This window comes from Acipenser ruthenus, chromosome 46 (genome assembly GCF_902713425.1).
Source record: "Acipenser ruthenus chromosome 46, fAciRut3.2 maternal haplotype, whole genome shotgun sequence".
Taxonomy (NCBI): Eukaryota; Metazoa; Chordata; class Actinopteri; order Acipenseriformes; family Acipenseridae; genus Acipenser; species Acipenser ruthenus.
The window spans coordinates 9,053,218-9,070,907 of record NC_081234.1 but is presented as its reverse complement, the minus strand read 5'-3'; the positions used below and the strand labels follow the sequence as shown (position 1 = coordinate 9,070,907).

At 43.2% G+C, this 17,690-nt stretch overlaps 1 protein-coding gene across 7 annotated transcripts in view; it reads left to right on the top strand.

Moving 5' to 3' along the window:
• The first annotated feature begins 213 nt into the window (after positions 1 to 213).
• Positions 214 to 17,690, top strand: part of LOC131696788 (transcription factor 7-like 1-A) — a 37,648-nt gene continuing 20,171 nt past the window's right edge. For 2 of the 7 annotated variants that reach the window (XM_059013559.1, XM_059013555.1), the window contains exons 1-3: positions 219 to 1,276; positions 1,459 to 1,531; positions 1,672 to 1,799. In XM_059013559.1, the coding sequence (XP_058869542.1) occupies positions 1,091 to 1,276; positions 1,459 to 1,531; positions 1,672 to 1,799 (387 nt within the window). In that variant the 5' untranslated portion in view covers positions 219 to 1,090. Of the gene's footprint in view, positions 1,277 to 1,458; positions 1,532 to 1,671; positions 1,800 to 17,690 lie in introns of all 7 variants that reach the window. The other 5 variants (XM_059013556.1, XM_059013558.1, XM_059013552.1 and 2 more) reach the window with 5 other exon arrangements.

Here is a 17,690-nt window from a genome sequence, read left to right as displayed (position 1 = left end):
TAAAAAGGCGGTGATAAATAATTACAAGTTTGCGCCACTCCGTCCAAAATACACAATTGTTGGTACTATGGTTCAATTCGTCGGTATACAGCTGCTTTCTATTATATTTCAAGAATAAACCCACTGTGTTGTAATAATACTGTATGGCTGAGACTGGTTTTGAAACTGCTCCCCGACCCGGCCCCCGTAAACGCGCTGTTTTGAATGGAGTGTCGGTTTTCATCGCAAACTCCGCCTCTGTGTTATAATGAAGCCTTCAATCTCCCCGTCTGGAACCAAACTAATATCTCCGCACATTCCTCCTCAACCTCGCTGTGGGAAGATCGCCTTTTCACGCAGCTATGCAGAGTGGTCGATAGCACCTAACCGGACCCAGCGCTACACTCCAGTGGGGACCGCAACCGAGAAAAGAGACTGGTTAATACACAAACCAATCAAGGACCAGACTAAACTTCATCGCTGAAACTTTGTGTTTTTTGTAACAGCCTTATTGTGTAAATTTCTGCAGCAGGCGCGCCGCACAAGATCGAAGACTTCGACCTAACTTTCTAGGCGCAAAAAAACGCGAACCGCCTCTAATGGATCATACGAGATGTTTGTAGTTTCTTTTCTTTTTTCGTTTTTGTTTTTGTGTATCTACCTCCAAAAAGAGACCGAGGCTGCATTAGTCGTCCTATACCAGCGCGGGGACGGGGCACAACAAGTCTGAACGACACGGACTCTCCTTTCTGCGTTTCACTGTGGGCTTCTTAAATTTGTGTGCGTCGCGTTTGTTATTACTTTGTCTTTTTTTTTTAAGCCGTTGTGGATTACTTCTTATATTGATATTTTTTTAAATTCGCGTTTTGTTTTTAAACATGAAAAGGAGAGAGATTCTGAAAATGTGTATTCGCAAGAATATCTGAACCGTGGGATCCGAAACACGCACCACTTTTTGCAGAGAAACTAACTCGACTGAGTGCTGCTGCAGGGTTGTTTTGAACGGGAGCCGGGTGCAGGCGGCACAGGATATAACAGGACGGCACTAAAGGGTTTTATATAGATATATTTTCTTATCTACTGGATTTAAAAACTGTTTTAACGCGCAGATATGCCGCAGTTAAACGGAGGCGGTGGGGATGACTTGGGGGCGAACGATGAGATGATCCCGTTTAAAGACGAAGGAGAACAGGAGGACAAAATCTCCGAAAATGTTTCGGCGGAGAGGGACTTGGACGACGTAAAATCCTCGCTGGTGAACGAGTCTGAAAATAACAGCAGTTCGTCAGATTCGGAGGTAAATGTAAAAAAAACACACAACTGCCCTCGGTGTCAAACTTTTTTTTTCATCCAGCTGCCTGTCTCGTTTTACCCTAAACCACCGTGTCACTTTTTTTAAAAAAAATGCGTTTTTGACTTGGTTTCAAAAGTTTTAAAAATGTATTTCTCTCGTGTGTGTTTCTGCGTTTCTTTTCACAGGCGGAGAGGCGCCCTCAACCAACGAGACAAGACTTGGAAAACTACGAGAAAGCTAGAGAATACTTTAGCGAAGGTAATCCGACTATACTTATAACGATACAAACAAATGCATTTTAATATTGCCTTCTAACTGTGTTTTCGGGTTGCATGACGGAATCGTTGAAGAATGTCTGACCTAAAGTTTTTGTTTTTCTCTCCGTGTCGCTTTCCCAGCTTTAAGAAGACAGCAAGATGGAGGATTTTTTAAGAGTCCCCATTATCCTGGATATCCGTTTCTAATGATCCCAGATCTCTCAAACCCATACCTATCCAGCGGTTCCCTCTCCACCGGCGCTAGAACGGTGAGTCCCAGCCCCCAGCTTGATTATTTCATCGACCTGCTTGTAACATTTTCTCCCTAGTTTACCTTCTCATGAAAAGTATACCCCCAACCCCCCCGAAAAACAATTCAACTTGCAGTAACTACCCCACACCGGAGCGCCATATTCCTTAAGTGGCTTCTCAAGGAGTTCTAGTCCTTTGTTCGTTTTTAGGGATGTCATTTATTTTTCAAACTCTGTTCTCAAGTCTGTAACACGCTGTTTTGGTGTTGAGTGAACATTACTTCGTTGTCTTTTTGTATTAGGTTTGAGATCTGGTAATTCGGAAGTAGAAACATAAAGGGCAAAACTCGGGACAGAAGTTTGCAGTTCAAGTTTTGAAACTTGTTTACCCCCCCCCCCCCCCTCCTTCCCTTAAAGGGACAGTAGCGTTAAGAGTTTGAGAAAGGGTAGTTTTGTTTGCAAGGTGACGTATTGCTTGTCAGCTGGAGATTGCATATTAAAAACAAGTTTATTTAATCCTCAACACTCCCGACGAAGGACTTTTGTATTTTAGTTATTTCAATCCAGTTAAAGAATTGGAATGCATGCAGGATTGTTTTAGGCAGATGTTTAAATTATTTTAATTACATCAACCGTTTAATATTTCTAGTTTTGGCAAGTGGTGAGGTAAACAGTGGAATAATGTCCCGTCATCCACGGGCTCCGGAGACTTGAGTCTGTTTGGAATTAATTACGTACAGTATTCTGATAACAACGGGGGCACTTACATGACACTGTACTTGGAAACGTGCCCAGACATCGCCGTTTTAATTCGCGTTTTTCAAGCAATTGTACTTGGATTTGCTTACATTAGAAGCAGTTGCACAGTCTGCAAAGTCACTGGTCTAATTTTCCTAACCTCCGAAGTATTAGTGTTTCACAGTGATTGTATCTGTTGGAGTTTGAGAGCGGTTGCAAGCTGTCAATCTGTATCCCGTGTCGTCCCAGCAACGTTAATGTCAACAACAGTAACGTGCGCCAATAAAAACTACATTAGTAGCCAATATTATTTAGACCTAGTCATAAATAAATAAATAAATAAATGAGTGGATACAAAACTGGTATAAATAAATTCAGCTGGTACCTAATTATTATTATTATTATTATTATTATTATTATTATTATTTTCCACACATTTCACTTAACTACAGGTCATTTTAAAATGTTAAACTCCACACCGTTTTTTGGGGGAGGATTTTAATTTAAGAGTAAATTCTACCCCTGGTCTTGGTGCAATTAATCGCGAGTGGGTTCCACAGCGTGCACGGATTTGATAGCAGCTGGAAGCGCTGTGTTGTGTTTTCAATCAGTGACAGTGTCCTTAAATCATTAGTTTTGAACCCCGGTCCTGAGGACCCCACTGTGTCTGCCGGTTTCCATTCCAGCTGAGCTCTCAGTTACCTTAAATTGAACTAATAATTTGATAATTAGACCTTCTTAATTGTTTTCAGCTCTTAAACAGCTGCAGAGTTCCAGTTATAAAATTATAGCTCTGTTGAAATCTGCAACTGTTTTTAAGAGCTGAAAACAATTAATTAAAAAAAAAGGGTTTAATTAAGCATATCATCAGTTCAGTGAAGGGTCTAGTTAAGTAATTGAGAGCTCGGTTGGAATGAAAACCGGCAGCCACAGTGGGTCCCCAGGACCGGGTTTGGGAAACAGTGCTGCAGACTGTTGGTAAGCCAGACTCCGAGGCCAACTGATATGATGTGTACACATCTGTAACGCATCAGGCGGTTCCCAGTGAAATCAAAACTAAAGTTAGTTACGGACTTAAACAAATACACAGTACATTTATTTTTTTTAAATGTATAAACCGTTTAATTTGGAAGTTCTTTTGTTATTTTGCAACATTTTTAATTTTCACAAAATGTTATCCGGCCGCTTTGTGAATAAACGTTGAAGCGTAGGCCGCTACTGTATTTAGTATTGCAAATAGAGTATTTCAACCCATACCGTGGGTTTAAATATATCATTCAATGGCGCTTAATTTATTTTTAAGCAGTCGGTCTTTACGAGTTTATAGCCTGCGAATATTAGCCTAGTTAAAAAGAAAAACGACGAAGGACTCAACAGCCAGCGGCAGTGCGGTTTCCCCCTCCTCACCCCCCAATTTCCTTACTGTACATTTATAATTAATGTTTCGGGCATAATATTTTTAATTGGATGTTTGCTGAAGGTGAAGACAATACATGCATTTAAATAGGTGTTACACCTGTTAAAAAAAAAAAAAAATGAACTATTAAGTCTCAGGTTTCCAAGTTTTTTCTTGTTTGTTTTTTGTTTTGTTTTTTTTAAAAGGGCGGGAATATTTAATTCCAAAACATACAAACTCGCGTTGTTGATTTCAAGGATTTCTTCTTTTGTTGTTTGCTGTTGCGATATTTAATAGCAGCAGTCTTTTCAATTGAATGTGACCCAGCTTTTAAATTCGGGAGTTAGCTGTTTTTTTGTTTTTAAATAGAAAAACAAAGTTGAGCGCCAAGCGGGAAGTCAGGATTCTTTGAGACACACATCTGTGGAGAACTTGCTCCTTTTTAATACGTTTATGTGGAGAAAACGTTACAGTTGTTTTCCCTGGAGTTGAATGCAGTTCAGTATTACCTATATACCCTGGACCGCTGTGTTGAAAGGTACGCTTTTGAGGGGGTAGGGCCGCCACGACAATAGCCGACATTCCTTGGTTAAGTTGAAGGTTTTTTTTTTTTTTTCCTTGTGTGGGAAGGTCGTCACCCCTTTTAGATCAACGTCAGATTGCTGGATTCAGTGCATCTGGTTAAAAAGAGGGAGTGAGATATATACAAGGAGTTTTTTTTTAATGGCAATTTCTATCAAAGCGTCAGAATTGTGCAAATAAAATACTATGCAGATAACAGGTCAACTAAATAATAAGAATATAAAACTGTTCTACTGGTTGCTGCTTTTAACCCCCAGAATGGACTGTGCATGATACCCATACGCTCACTTTGCCAAAGCGTGAACAATGCCAGTATTTATTTTAAGATGGTATTACACCCACACTGCCTCCATTCTCGTGTATAGCAAGTGAGAGACCCCAGTGTAATCTAAGAAACTGGATTGATATTGCTAAGTGTATTTGCACCCCCCCCCTCCAAAAAAACAAGTGATTTAACCCAAATCAACCAAGCGTTAGACTGCAAGCAAGTGGGAACCAATTACACCCAACCCCCACTCATACCAACTCCTCTCCAGCCACCAAACCAAACTATCCCTCCCACCTCCAATCGCTCCATTCAATTAGAAAGGAGTTAGCGGACCATTGTCGTTTGAATGGGGCTCTTGATGGCTTCATTGGCATGGGTCCCTCACTCCCCTGAGCTAATCGCCTTTAACGGGAGCTCTTCATCTTAGGTGTGTGTGTGTGGTTCCGCAGGTGAAGGGATGGACTGTGCATGGGTTGGGTCAGTTTTAAAATGCAGAGCAATATTTAAAAGGGGTTGTCACCTGGTTATTTTTTTAGCAGGTGATTTAAAGAGACTAGGGTGTGTGAGCTATGCATCAGCTGCAGAGTCGCTTACAACAACGTCTCGCCTGAAAGACGGAGCACAAGGAGGTTAAGTGACTTGCTCAGGGTCACACAATGAGTCAGTGGCTGAGGTGGGATTTGAACCAGGGACCTCCTGGTTACAAGCCCTTTTCTTTAACCACTGGACCACACAGCTGTTAAAACAATGCCTTTTCTAAAGCAATGCTATGTTGACCACAGGGAGTGCACATGCTGTTTTTGTAATGTGTGACTTCACAGTAACACTAAAAAAAGACTAGCGTTTTAATGAGTATAGTGTTATTATAATAGGGGAAGACAGTTCTTGAAGAAATGTTGGTATGATTGGTGTTTAAAGTTAAGATGTGAGTGCTGTTTGGCTTCCAAAGTGGCAAAGCAGGGTTAAGGGGAAAAGCAGCTGCATCTAAATTAGGGGGAAGTAAACAAACTGGACAGTAATCTGTCTGCGAAGGATACAGGAGTGAAAAAAAATGCAATAAAGCTGCTTCTTGTTGTTTTTATTATTTATTTCTTAGCGGACGCCCTTATCCAGGGTGACTTACAGTCGTAAACAAAAATACATTAAGAATCGCAGTACAAGTTTTAATCGAATCTTGTGTTTTGCATATTCTTTAAAACAGGAGCTTCATTTTGCAGATGTCTCGCTACAGATGCATTTACAGGAACAAATATTTGTGAACTTTACTAATACTGTATACGCACTCCGTTGAGTGATTGTGCGGCATGTTGTGTGTTTTGAGAACCTTTAATAATAAAGGCGTAGTGAATATTTCTTGCCAGTAATCCACCCCCCCCCCCCCCCCCCCCCTTCACTGACTGCACTGCAGGCACTTCCAGTGGGATTGTATTTGTTTCTCTGCACATACATGGAAAATGTGAACGCATGTGCGGCTTTCTCGAATTCCTAAGCAAATCTGTAGCCAACCAAAAAAGTCGCCCCCGCAACATAACTGAAGTACCCCTCAGAACGTCACGGGTCGCTGCGGGCTCCCCATTACGATGCGCCTCTAATTTTAGCTCTGGAAAAAAAATGAATCTTTGGCTCCTAAAATTTTATGGAAAATGGAAACAGATGGCATTGCAATCCAGGGAGGGGGTCATTAAATAAGTTGATGCGTCTTAGCGATGTAAATGGGAATTCTTGCATTTTCCAGTGAAAACGGGAAAAGAAGGATGGTCCCTTAGCTGGAACTGTCAATCAGCAATGTTTAAGAGTGGAGGGGGGGAGGGGGGCAATGGAGGCTGGCAGAAAGCTTCTCCATTCACATGACCTAAAACTGAAGAGCCAAACTTACTGCACAAGATATAGCGGACACTCCTAAACACTGCATAACGCGGCCTCCTTTGTTGGAATCATCGTAATGGTCTGTTTAATGCATTGGCAGACTTTGATGATGAAGGTCCAGTTTGTTTGCACCCTCCAAAGATCGCTCTAGCTTTTGGGTCTAGCCGTGTTAACAGAGTAGGTTTACAGCACTGAGAGGCTATAAACAGTGGACCATACCCACAAAAACCTTTTCAAGAATGAGTTTTTATTTTCTTAGATTTTTAAACTGGGCTTTTTAGAAACTGATATTTTCAGCCAACATCTTAAATTAAAAATGTTATATATATCTGGTACATAGTCCTATTGGATCCCTATAAGGACTACTGTAGTCTTTTGTTTCTGAGTGTAAAAAGCCCCTCTGTATTGAGTCGGCTTGGGTGTAGCCAGTGTTTTTCTTCTCTCTCCGTCGTATCTGTGTTTTTCATGTAACTCTAGCGCTACATTAGAGCTCCCAAGGCAGTTGGCACAACAAGCTCTAGCGGATTAAGTCAGAAAGGGTTTTAGTAGCTCAGTGGTTAGTGCTGGGCTGCAGTGTGGAAGGCAGTGGGTTTGAGTAGCTCAGTGGTTGGAGTCTTGGGCTGCAGTGCTGGGCTGCAGTGGGTTTGAGTAGCTCAGTGGTTAGAGTGCTGGGCTGCAGTAGTGGGTGGTAACTGTTAGACACACTGACAAGCCCCTTATTCAGAAAGCTTTCAAAAGCAGTTTACCACACAGCCCACAGAGTCTGCTTGCTGTTGTGTGTCGGGCCCAGGTAAGCTCAGTAAACTCTGCTTTGCACGTTCACCCAAACAACTTCCCCTAATCCCAGAGTCTGGTCTGCACAAAACAGCAGCTACGCTGCGTCCCAGTAACGAGGGGTGGGGGGCTGGTGGAAAGGGGAGGGGGAGGGGGAGGGGTTGGGGGCTGCGTATGATGTTTGAACAAGTCTTTTTTTTCGTCTATGGTATTTTAAGAAGTGGAGACAATGCAAAGTAAACAGAAGGATTGCCCAGTAGTATAAGGGCCCCTCCTTACATAAACAAACAGCCTTTCGGAGAGTCAGTCTGTCAACAGCAAGCTGTTCCATTCTCTCTCGCACACACTCGCTCACACACACAGACAGACATGCAGGCATGCAGCCACTTCCACGCCTCTATTTGCATTTACAGTCAGGACAGACAGCCAGGCGGATGGAGAGGGGTAGGGCTCGGCACACCTTGTTTTCAGGGTTAGCTGGATCTCCACGTCTGGCTCCAGATCAGCTTAAAGTGTGTACTGTGTGAATTTGTGTACTGTGTGGTCCAGTGGTTAAAGAAAAGGGCTTGTAACCAGGAGGTCCCAGGTTCAAATCCCACCTCAGCCACTGACTCACTGTGTGACCCTGAGCAAGTCACTTAATAATAATAATAATAATAATAATATTATTATTATTATTATTATTATTATTATTATTATTTATTTATTTCTTAGCAGACGCCCTTATCCAGGACGACTTAGTCGTAAACAAAAATACATTTCAAGTATCACAGTACAAGTAATAATACAATTAAGAGCAATATACAATTAAGACTGAACCTCCTTGTGCTCCGTCTTTCGGGTGAGACATTGTTGTAAGTGACTCTGCAGCTGATGCATAGTTCACACACCCTAGTCTCTGTAAGTCGCCTTGGATAAAGGAGTCTGCTAAATAAACAAATAATAATAAAAATGTCTACGGCTACATAGTAATTAAAGTTTGTGATTTTAATATGCAGGCAGGTAAAATGTTTTGTGACAGACATCACGGCAGATATTTCCTTATACATACAAACCTTGACCCCATTTCAACACTGCCTGCAATTTTATTTTTATTAGAAATGTCCCCAAACTTTGTGAAACAATCCTAATATACTGACAAATAGCCCCTGCTTGTAAAAACATTTTTGGACTATTTTATGTAAGCAGATTATCATTATCGTGCCCTGAAACGGCACAGCCCTTTGGTTCCTAGCGTTGTGGTTTTGTTTCGAGCTCTTCGTCTGATCTGTGCTGAGCTGCCTTACGTTAGATCTTGTGTTTTTTACCCCCTCGCTGTGCGAGGGTGAAGCTCGCTGTCATGAGCACTAGCAGATCCGCTCTCGCTCTCTCTGCTGTGGTATCAGTGAATCCCTTTGATGTGCTGAGATGCATCCTCTTCTATCCAATCTAGTGGCTCAGGTGCTTCATCCTGTAGTGTTATTTCTTTAATGAGGATGGGTTAGAAAAACAAGCCGTGTTGATTTTTTTGAGGTTTTGTTTTGTTCATCGATTCCTGTTTTGCTTGTGTGATTTCCAGCAGAGAATCTTGGAGTGTAGTTGCACCATGGATTTGAGTCAATTCTGCTGTGCCCATGAGGGGGCCAGTAGTATAGAACTGTAGTTTTCCATGTGTAGTGAAGCCAGCATAGGATGTTTGCAGGGACGGCAGAGCAGTAAATGTGAGTCTGCTGATCTGCTTTTCCTTTCCAGTGAAGCAATACTTGTTTCATAACGTCAACCCGTCAATCAAGCCAGAAGAAAACAAAAAAAGAAAAACCTGCACCTCGATGAGGTGTTGGCACACGTCCCTGTTTGTTGCAGTGGGAGTGGGTGAAGAAGGCAGAGGGAGGGAGGGAGGGAGGTAGGTGCTGCTCAGGTGGCTCCCAGGGTTGGGTCCAGCTCAACCCCCCTACCCCCCACTCCCCCACCTCGGCAGCCCCTTTTGTTCAGACCCTCCTTGCCTTTGCTTGTCGGACATTTTTACTAGATTATCTTTGTGGCGCGTCGCCATGGAAACGCCAAGAAAACATCTCTCATTGTGAATGGAGACAGGAACTTGGTTTCTGTTTACCAGAGACTAAAATCATATAGAGCCACCTCAGTTAATCTGTGTGTGTGTGTGTGTGTGTGTCTCTCTGTGTGTGTGTCTCTGTCTCAGTGAGTGAGTGTGTGTGTGTGTGTGTGTGTGTCTCTCTGTCTCTGTGTGTGTGTGTGTGTGTGTCTCTGTGTCTCTCTGTGTGTGTGTGTGTGTGTGTGTGTGTGTTGTCTCTTCAGCAGTGGTGTGGTCCTAAATCTGAAAGCACCGGAATGCCGCTGAAATACAGATTACTTTCTTAATCAAGAATGATTCTTCAAATTCACTTTATCTGTGTACTGAACATCTAGTAGCGCATTTATCTCCATTTCCACAGTGTGTCTCTCTCCAGCTTGTCGGAGTGCTTTGCTTTGCGTGCCTGTGTGTCCGTGGCTTCGTTTGTGTCCACAGTCCTAGTCAACGCACTGTTGCTCTCAGCGTTTCCAGCCTTCTCAGAGAAGCGCTGTGTAAGAGAAGCAGCTCCTGATGCTCTTTGCACTGCATCGAGAGGACCGCTGACGTGCAGGAGATGGGAGTCATGTGACTTCGCTGGCATGTTATGGAATATTGTGTTCCGATGCAGTTTCAGTATTGCCACCAGCGCTCTCAATAACAATTGTTTGTAGACACACACTGCTGATCCTAATGTCTCCTAAGAGAAAGGTTTCATGCCAGAGAAGGAAACTGCTTCACTAATTGGCTAAGACTTTATTGCAAAATTCGAGCAGGGGTCAACTTATTAAGCATTATATATATATATATATATATATATATATATATATATATATATATATATATATATATATATAATATACAGTATATATATATTAGTGTGTATCTAAAAAACGACTAACGTCTTGACTAGGAGTCTTTTTAAAACATTTTTTTTATATATATATATAAAAGCGCTCCACTCAGTGCTAATAAAACCCCATTGTTTAAAAGAAAAACGAAATCCTTCATCAGTCTGGCATTCCGAGCAGCTGCTTTTAGTTAGTGTCTCCGAGTTGCAGCTTCCTGCGGCTGGAGGGGGGGTGGGGGGGGGGTGAGAGAGAGAGAGCAAAATGCAAAACGTAGGCATATAGCGTGCGGCACTGCACGACCAGGCCAGCACTGTAACGAGTGTGCATAACCCCCCTACACCCCTGTAACCCTCCCCTCCCCTCCCCTCCCCTCCTCCAGTGAGCGCTGCTGCTCCGCTCCCTTCAGAACGAGTGCACTCCCCCATCGCTTGCCGTGGAAGTTTATCTGTAGGAAGGTTCTTAGCTTGACATTCATTTTGCTTGCTTCTGAACAGATGCATTTTTTATACCGTAACTGGCTCTGTAATAAAAATAATGAAAGACAAAACCCCTCTTTTGAGTTCCTTCCATTTATCTTGAAAAACAGCCATTGTTGATTGTGGGCTTCTTGTTAATAAACGGCCTTGAGAAGATAAAAACAGGCATGAATCACGACGCAGTGCTATCAGAAGAGAGGGGGATAAAGGAGCTGGACGTGTCTAAAGCTACTCTTTGTGAAAACCGACACCGTTAGCAATGGCGTCTATTCAAGATGGAACTGGTAAGATCTAAGTGTCGGATTGATGCGTCGCTTATCTGGAACCAGAGCGGCGAAAACACACAGAAACACACTGATGATCTTTAAAATCGCGTTTTATGAGGACTTTTTAATCTTCACATTTTAAGATACTCCTAAACCTATGCGTTGGGTTCCTGTGCATGCAGTTATGGCTTTTTTAAAATCTTTAAACATTGCTGGGTTGTTCTGCCCTGATATGGTAGCCCTGCAAACACTGAGCATCTGATATAAACTGTTGCATGCCCCAGTTTTTCTAGCAGATTATTGAATCGTACTGTACACTGTTGTAAGTTGCTGCTGGGTGTACACAAAGCATTGGGGTGACATTGGTTACCTACAGCATGATGGATGTGCAGGACTGATTGCAGTGGTAGTCGGAGAGGTCCTTTTGTTTTTCCGGGGGGGGGGGGGGGAAGAGACGTCAATTGGAAATCCCTGAAGCAGGACGGGGGCCGGGTCGGTTCTCGTGTGAAATGAGGGGGTCTGTAAAGCAGCGCTCAGCTGACTGCTCAGGGCTGTATGTGCGCACTGGCAGGCTCAGTGCTGCCCATGAATAGAGCCTTTCAGCCAGGCAGACGGGACTGAAAGGCAGGACAAAGAGCACAGGACAGCAGCTTCGAGTCCCACAGCAGAGCTAGAGAATGGCTGCAGCCAGACCCCACTCCCTCCCTCTTTTTAAGACAAGGCGCAGGAGGGGGGGGGGGGGGGGGAAGGGGAGTGTTAATACATCTATAACTTTTTAATCGCAGACAGCGTGCCCGCTCCTCAAAGAGTTAGCAAGGATTGTATCAACAGTACGCTGAAGTGTTCATTTTCAGCTTTAATATCACAGGAAATGCAGTGGTTCAAATCCTTGCTTGTTTGATTCCTGCAAGATAAGCAGTTACACTGCCTCCTCTCCGGCTCTGAAGCCCTGTCCCCCAGCTCTCTCGACAGGAGAGTCTTGCCTCTGTCTTCTCTTACAGAGGCGACACAGAGCTTTGCTTAACCCTGGGTTCAAGGGTCAGGGGTCCAGCTGCCGAGGCAGAGTGACTCGCAGCAGACTCGGATTCCTTCATTCGTGGCAATCTTATGTGGCAGCTTCTTCTTTCCAGCCGATTTGGTTAAAGTCCAGTTATTGGCCTGGTATCTTGCAGTATAGAAATACAAAAAAAAAAGACAAACGTTTTGACTAGGGGTCTTAAGACGTGGAGATAAGACTTCCAGTGAAAACGTTTGTCTTTTTGAATTTACTGCGTCTTGTAAATCGCTTTAGTGATGGTGGTCCGCTATGAAAGGCGCTATATAAAATAAAGATTGATTGAATTTGTTGAGTTTCTTTCAGTTCTTCTATACTCCCCAAGATGCCTGCTCAGCAATACAGAGCACCTTTTCATATGTATGCCCGGATTGGTTTTGTAGTGCAAGAGATCTAGTCAACTTGAGAGTAAAATTTATCTTGGACAACTGGACAACACATGATGGCTGTCTTGACCGGTAACATTTACTTTGGCAAGAAGTCTTGTAGAGTACAGAACGGCTGTACAAAATCATTTCCAGTAGGTAAAACTTTTAAGACTCCAAGTCAAGTTGACTATTGTGTTCGTGTGCAACACTGTAACTGATGAAGGCATCAGCAGAAATATTTGTCTCAAAATTTATGAGCGAGGGCTCAGCGTTTCCAGATGAACGACTCCCAGGTGAGGGAGATAACTTGGGCCGGCTGTGCATGACAACGCAACAGTGAAGCAGACCCCCTCTTTCCCTCGTGCACGGCGCGGAGTCCAGTGCTTGGGCTGTAGGGTGAATTTGAATTCCCCTGCAAAGGTTCGAGATGGCTTTCCGTTGTTGTCTGGCTTTCACAGAGTGCCGGTTGCTGTTGCTTCACGGAGCCACAGCCCAGCTGTGTTTTCTCTCAATCTGGATTGCATTAGCCTAGGCGCTGTGATTTATAAATTGTTTCTCAGGCTGTAAATCCCTGCAGTAATTGCCCCCCTCCTCCCCTCACCCCGTCTCTAATTGTTTGCAGCAGTGAGTTGGTGGGGTGGAGTGGGGTGGGGGTTCTTCAGCAGTTAGTGATGGATTTTAGGGGGGATCGTGGGTCTCAAAGCCCACCCCTCCTCTCCCCACCCCAGTAATAAATGTTGCTAAGACACTCTGGGCTTTGTGTTGGTCCTGAGGCTGTTTGCATCCTGAAACCCTGTTCTGCATTCCTCCACTCCCCACACACAGTCATTTACTCGGGCCTCCATTAGGCTATCGCCTTGGGAATACGAAATTTGAAACAAACTTTTTCGTATAGCTTCTGCGGTCAAATAAATGGTTTTGGTTTTGGTTTGGAGGGGAGGGGAGTCAGCTTGGAGCAGATTCGTTTGGATTTTAGATTCTTGGAGTTGTGTGTTTTGTTTATTTATTTATATTCTTACTCCAAACGGAGACAATAAGCCTCTCTTTCTGTCTCATCTGGGTTCTGTTAACCTAATTAAGGTTAATCAACGTTTTTTTATGTAATGTGAAAAGACTGGCCCTATACAAAAACTGCTGTTTAGAAGAAAATCACTTTTTTTCAGTTGGATGTGGATTCTGTGTGTTGGGACATCTGCGTGGTATTTGTTTAACCCATAAAATAAGCAACATTAGCGGTCCAATATATATATATATGCAAAGGTTTTTGGAAGGCAGATTCGAGAGTACGCTGTCCCTACAAACTCCCTCTGGCAAGAGCAGCAAGCCAGCGGTTGTTGGAAGAAATGGATCTGTTTTTTTTTTTTTTTGCCTAGTTGCAGTAGAACTCGATTTTGAAATCCCAGGAAACGCTGGCAGTCTTTGGTGCCGCGTTAACGGGGGCCTGGTAGCCTGTTGATTTTTTTGAAAGGGTTAAGGGGTTCAGAGTCCTCTTCCAGTTTGCAATCGGCTGCATTGTCCTGCTATCTCCCGTCCGCTGATTTACTGGACCTTGAGGCTGTGTGGGATAGTTCCTGCTCTGACCTCCTGACCCCCTCTTTCCTGTTGCGAGCTCTCCTCCTCCATGTGTGTGGGGGGGGGGGTGATATAACTTACAATCCATGAAACTAAAGCCCCTTTAGAAAATAGGTGTAATGCTGATGACAATTTTGAAAGCTGGCTCGTTTTTAAGTCTTTAAATTTTCATGGCAAATGTAAAATTTGCTTCTGTGTTTTATTACAGGAACTATTAAAGTGTTCTGTCTCCAATACTATCAAAGCTTTGTTATCACTATTGATTTTAACACCATCTCTCAGCAATACTACAGTAAATACTAGAGGGGTGTTTTTCATTTGGGGGTGATCTGGTGCTCTCTTCCTAATTTTGAGGTTCTGTATTTAAGCCTTTGCTAATCAACACAAGCCCCCACACATCCTCTGTGCCCTTTCACCCCTGGAGAATGCAAGCCCTCCTGTGGGGAGGCTCTCTGCAGCGAGGGAGTAGTTGAGGGATGCATTGAGGAGTTTATAAGAAGCACTGCTGTCTGGAGCACAGAGAGGGAGCGAGGGCAGCAGGAGCTGCAGAGGGGAGCCGGGCTCGCTGCGTTTCTTCATCTGCAGGCAGCTGTGTGGAGGGGGGAGGGGGGAGGGCAGGATAAGCACAATCACTCCTCTGTTTTCATAAGAATCGTGGTATGCGAGTAAAAACAAATGTGTTCAATTTAAACTTTTTTTTTTTTAAATGGACTTTTTTCCTTTTTTTATTTCATTTACTAGACTCCTGTAGAAGCAACTTGCCAAAAAAAAGTTTAAAATAATTAGTTTTTTTTTGTTTTGTTTTGTTTTTTAAATACACATTGAATACTGCGCTGTGCATTCAGTCAGCATTGTAACTGAGGGTTCAAAATCACAGTGGTTACATTACAAGGATTTTAAATCACTTTTTATGACATTTTATGTCATTTTAATTTTAAAGCACCTTCTCAGAAAGCCGGCTGTTGCTGCATTTGCCAGAGAATAGTGATTTCTTTTCTCCAATAAATAGTCTCAAAATGCAGTCGCCTTTTGCAAATCTTTGCGTACACACAGTCTTAAAATAGAGTTAGAGCCAGTTCTGCAGCGTGCTTTCACCTTGTGTCTTTCTAGACCCTTTGTGGTTTCAGTGCACTGATACGTGGAGAGGGAGAGGCACACACAGGGAGATAACCCCCTTCCACACTCCATAATGCCTCGCTGCACGTATCCTGCTGTTCCAGAGCTCTGGACAAACGTTTTGCAGCACCCTATAGCCGGGGGTCTCCAGCCCTGCTTCTGGAGATCCACAGTCCTGCAGGTCATCTAGGTGCATTTAAGTCGTCCATGGCTAAAGATCTGGAACGTGTTCATCTTGACTAATTAATTCAGCCAGTAATTGGTACAATTAAGTAACTGAGAGCTTGGTTGAAATGAAAACCAGAATACCCTGCCGCTCTCCAGGACCAGGCTCTATCGAATTAATTTCTGTGATTGAATGACGTTAAATAAAAGATCTAAGTTATGTTCCTAATTTATTTATTTTTTGTTATGTCTCCAAAGTTCTAGGCGATGCTAAACTTTCTGGCCGTAGCTGTAAATAAGCGTTTTTGGGGATAATCTGGAAACGTGGGTAAAGCCTTCACTGTGTAATACAGGCTAGGGTATTTGAATTTAATAATAAGCATTCAGTTTTATAAATAGAGCAAGGGCTGCTCGTTCCAGTAATAGAGCGAGGATTGCAGAGACTGCATTGTCACAGTGTGAATTGTAACCCCAGTATTGAAAACAAGACGCTCTTTCTCTCCCAGCGTGTTTCACAAGGAAGTGATTGAATCCGTTTCATTGATTTTTAGTGCTGTTGCTGATTTTCTGTTCTGTCTTGGATCTTTTTTTTTTTTTTTTTATTTGTCCAGAAATAAAATAGTTTTAAAAAAAGCCAACACTTAACCATACAAAAATATTACGGCATTTGGTAGCGAAAAGGGCTTTTGTCTTTGTGTGTGAGCAGCTCATTCATTGATGCGATTGAAGCCTTTACAAAAACAGACTACTGTAGTATTTCTAAAGCATTGTAAAATAACAGTGAAAAGGGGATTTCAGCTGCTGTAGACATGCTCTGCACAGTTACCGTCTCAAACACTTTGTGAGGGAGAAGACTCGAGGTGAACGGACCTTTATACCTTTTACTCCTTTTCACTAATAAACCTGCAGAAATGTGGCAGAACCCCCACCCCCCCCGCCACCACCCCTACCCTCCTCGCCCCCCAGACTCTGGCCTCTATGGGATTGGGAGCACTGAGAAATGTTCTTTCCCAGTCGTTTGGTTCACATTGGCTGTTTCATTGTGGAGTGCATAGCCTTCAAATTTTTTTTTTTTTTTTTTTTTGAGAGAGCTCAAGAAGGATTTTAACAGCGTGCTTCTAAAAAGCAGCCCCTTCAGACCGCCCACCCGCCCTCCCTCTCTCCCTGTGTGTGTGTGTGTGTGTGTGTGTGTCTCGCTCTTTGCTAATAGCTCTTTTGTATGAAAGTGGATATGAAGAGGCCTGTATGCCTGGCCTAAATGGGCCACGTTGCCGTGGAAACCCCAGCATTCTAGATGGCTGCCCTTTGACCCACTTGTTGCTGGCTGTGTGTAGGAGCGGAGGGCAAACGGCTGGGTCACAATAGTGCGGCCAGCGCGGGGTTAAGCCCGTCGCAGCCCCTTAATTCACCTCCTCATGCATTAGTGGGCACTTAAAATATATTACTGACCAGCGTAATATTAATATTATTATTATTATTTATTTCTTAGCAGACATCCTTATCGAGGGCGACTTACAATTGTTACAAGATATCACATTATTTTTACATACAATTACCCATTTATACAGTTGGGTTTTTACTGGAGCAATCTAGGTAAAGTACCTTGCTCAAGGGTACAGCAGCAGTGTCCCCCCACCTGGGATTGAACCCACAACCCTCCGGTTAAGAGTCCAGAGCCCTAACCACTACTCCACACTGCTACGGGAGCTGTAACCGAGTTGTGGATTGCATTATGACCGTTGGTAGTTGTGCATCATTTCTATTGCTTAATTAAAGAGCCCCAGTGTGAAAGAACTCTGATTTATCTTGCCGTGTGCAGCCAGGGTTATAGAGTGCGTTCACCTGCACCACGTGTGATTCCAGCAGTCTGTCCTGGAGAGTTGAATGGGTTTGCTAGCCCTGCTAGTTTCTGTGAAGCTGTACTCCTCTGCAGAGAACGTGCATGACAAGAAAACGTCTGTGTCCCTGATTTCTGTCTCTGTTGGCAGTGAAATGGTCTTGAACAGAGTTGGCTGCAAGAACACCCTGCTGCTTCTGTAGTTTATATTTTTTGCTCGTATGAAAATCAAACCGCTGGAACTGAAAATTGTCCGAAGAGGCAAACTAGTGACAGTGGTAAAATGCATGACTTTTTTTAAAAGCTGTTTAAGATGCCTGATTTAAAGCACAAAGCGGTCTAACATTTTCACATACTGTAGTTTCTAAATCGCTGACTGCTGAGTGGAAATTGAAATTCTCCCACCCAGAGGTTTTCATGCAGGCGGGTATATAAAGGATATAAATGACAAATCTCAAGGTGTTCCAATATGTTTGCACACTGCAGTGTGAGCGTTTAATTACACTCTGAAACCATTACCATTACATTTGTTT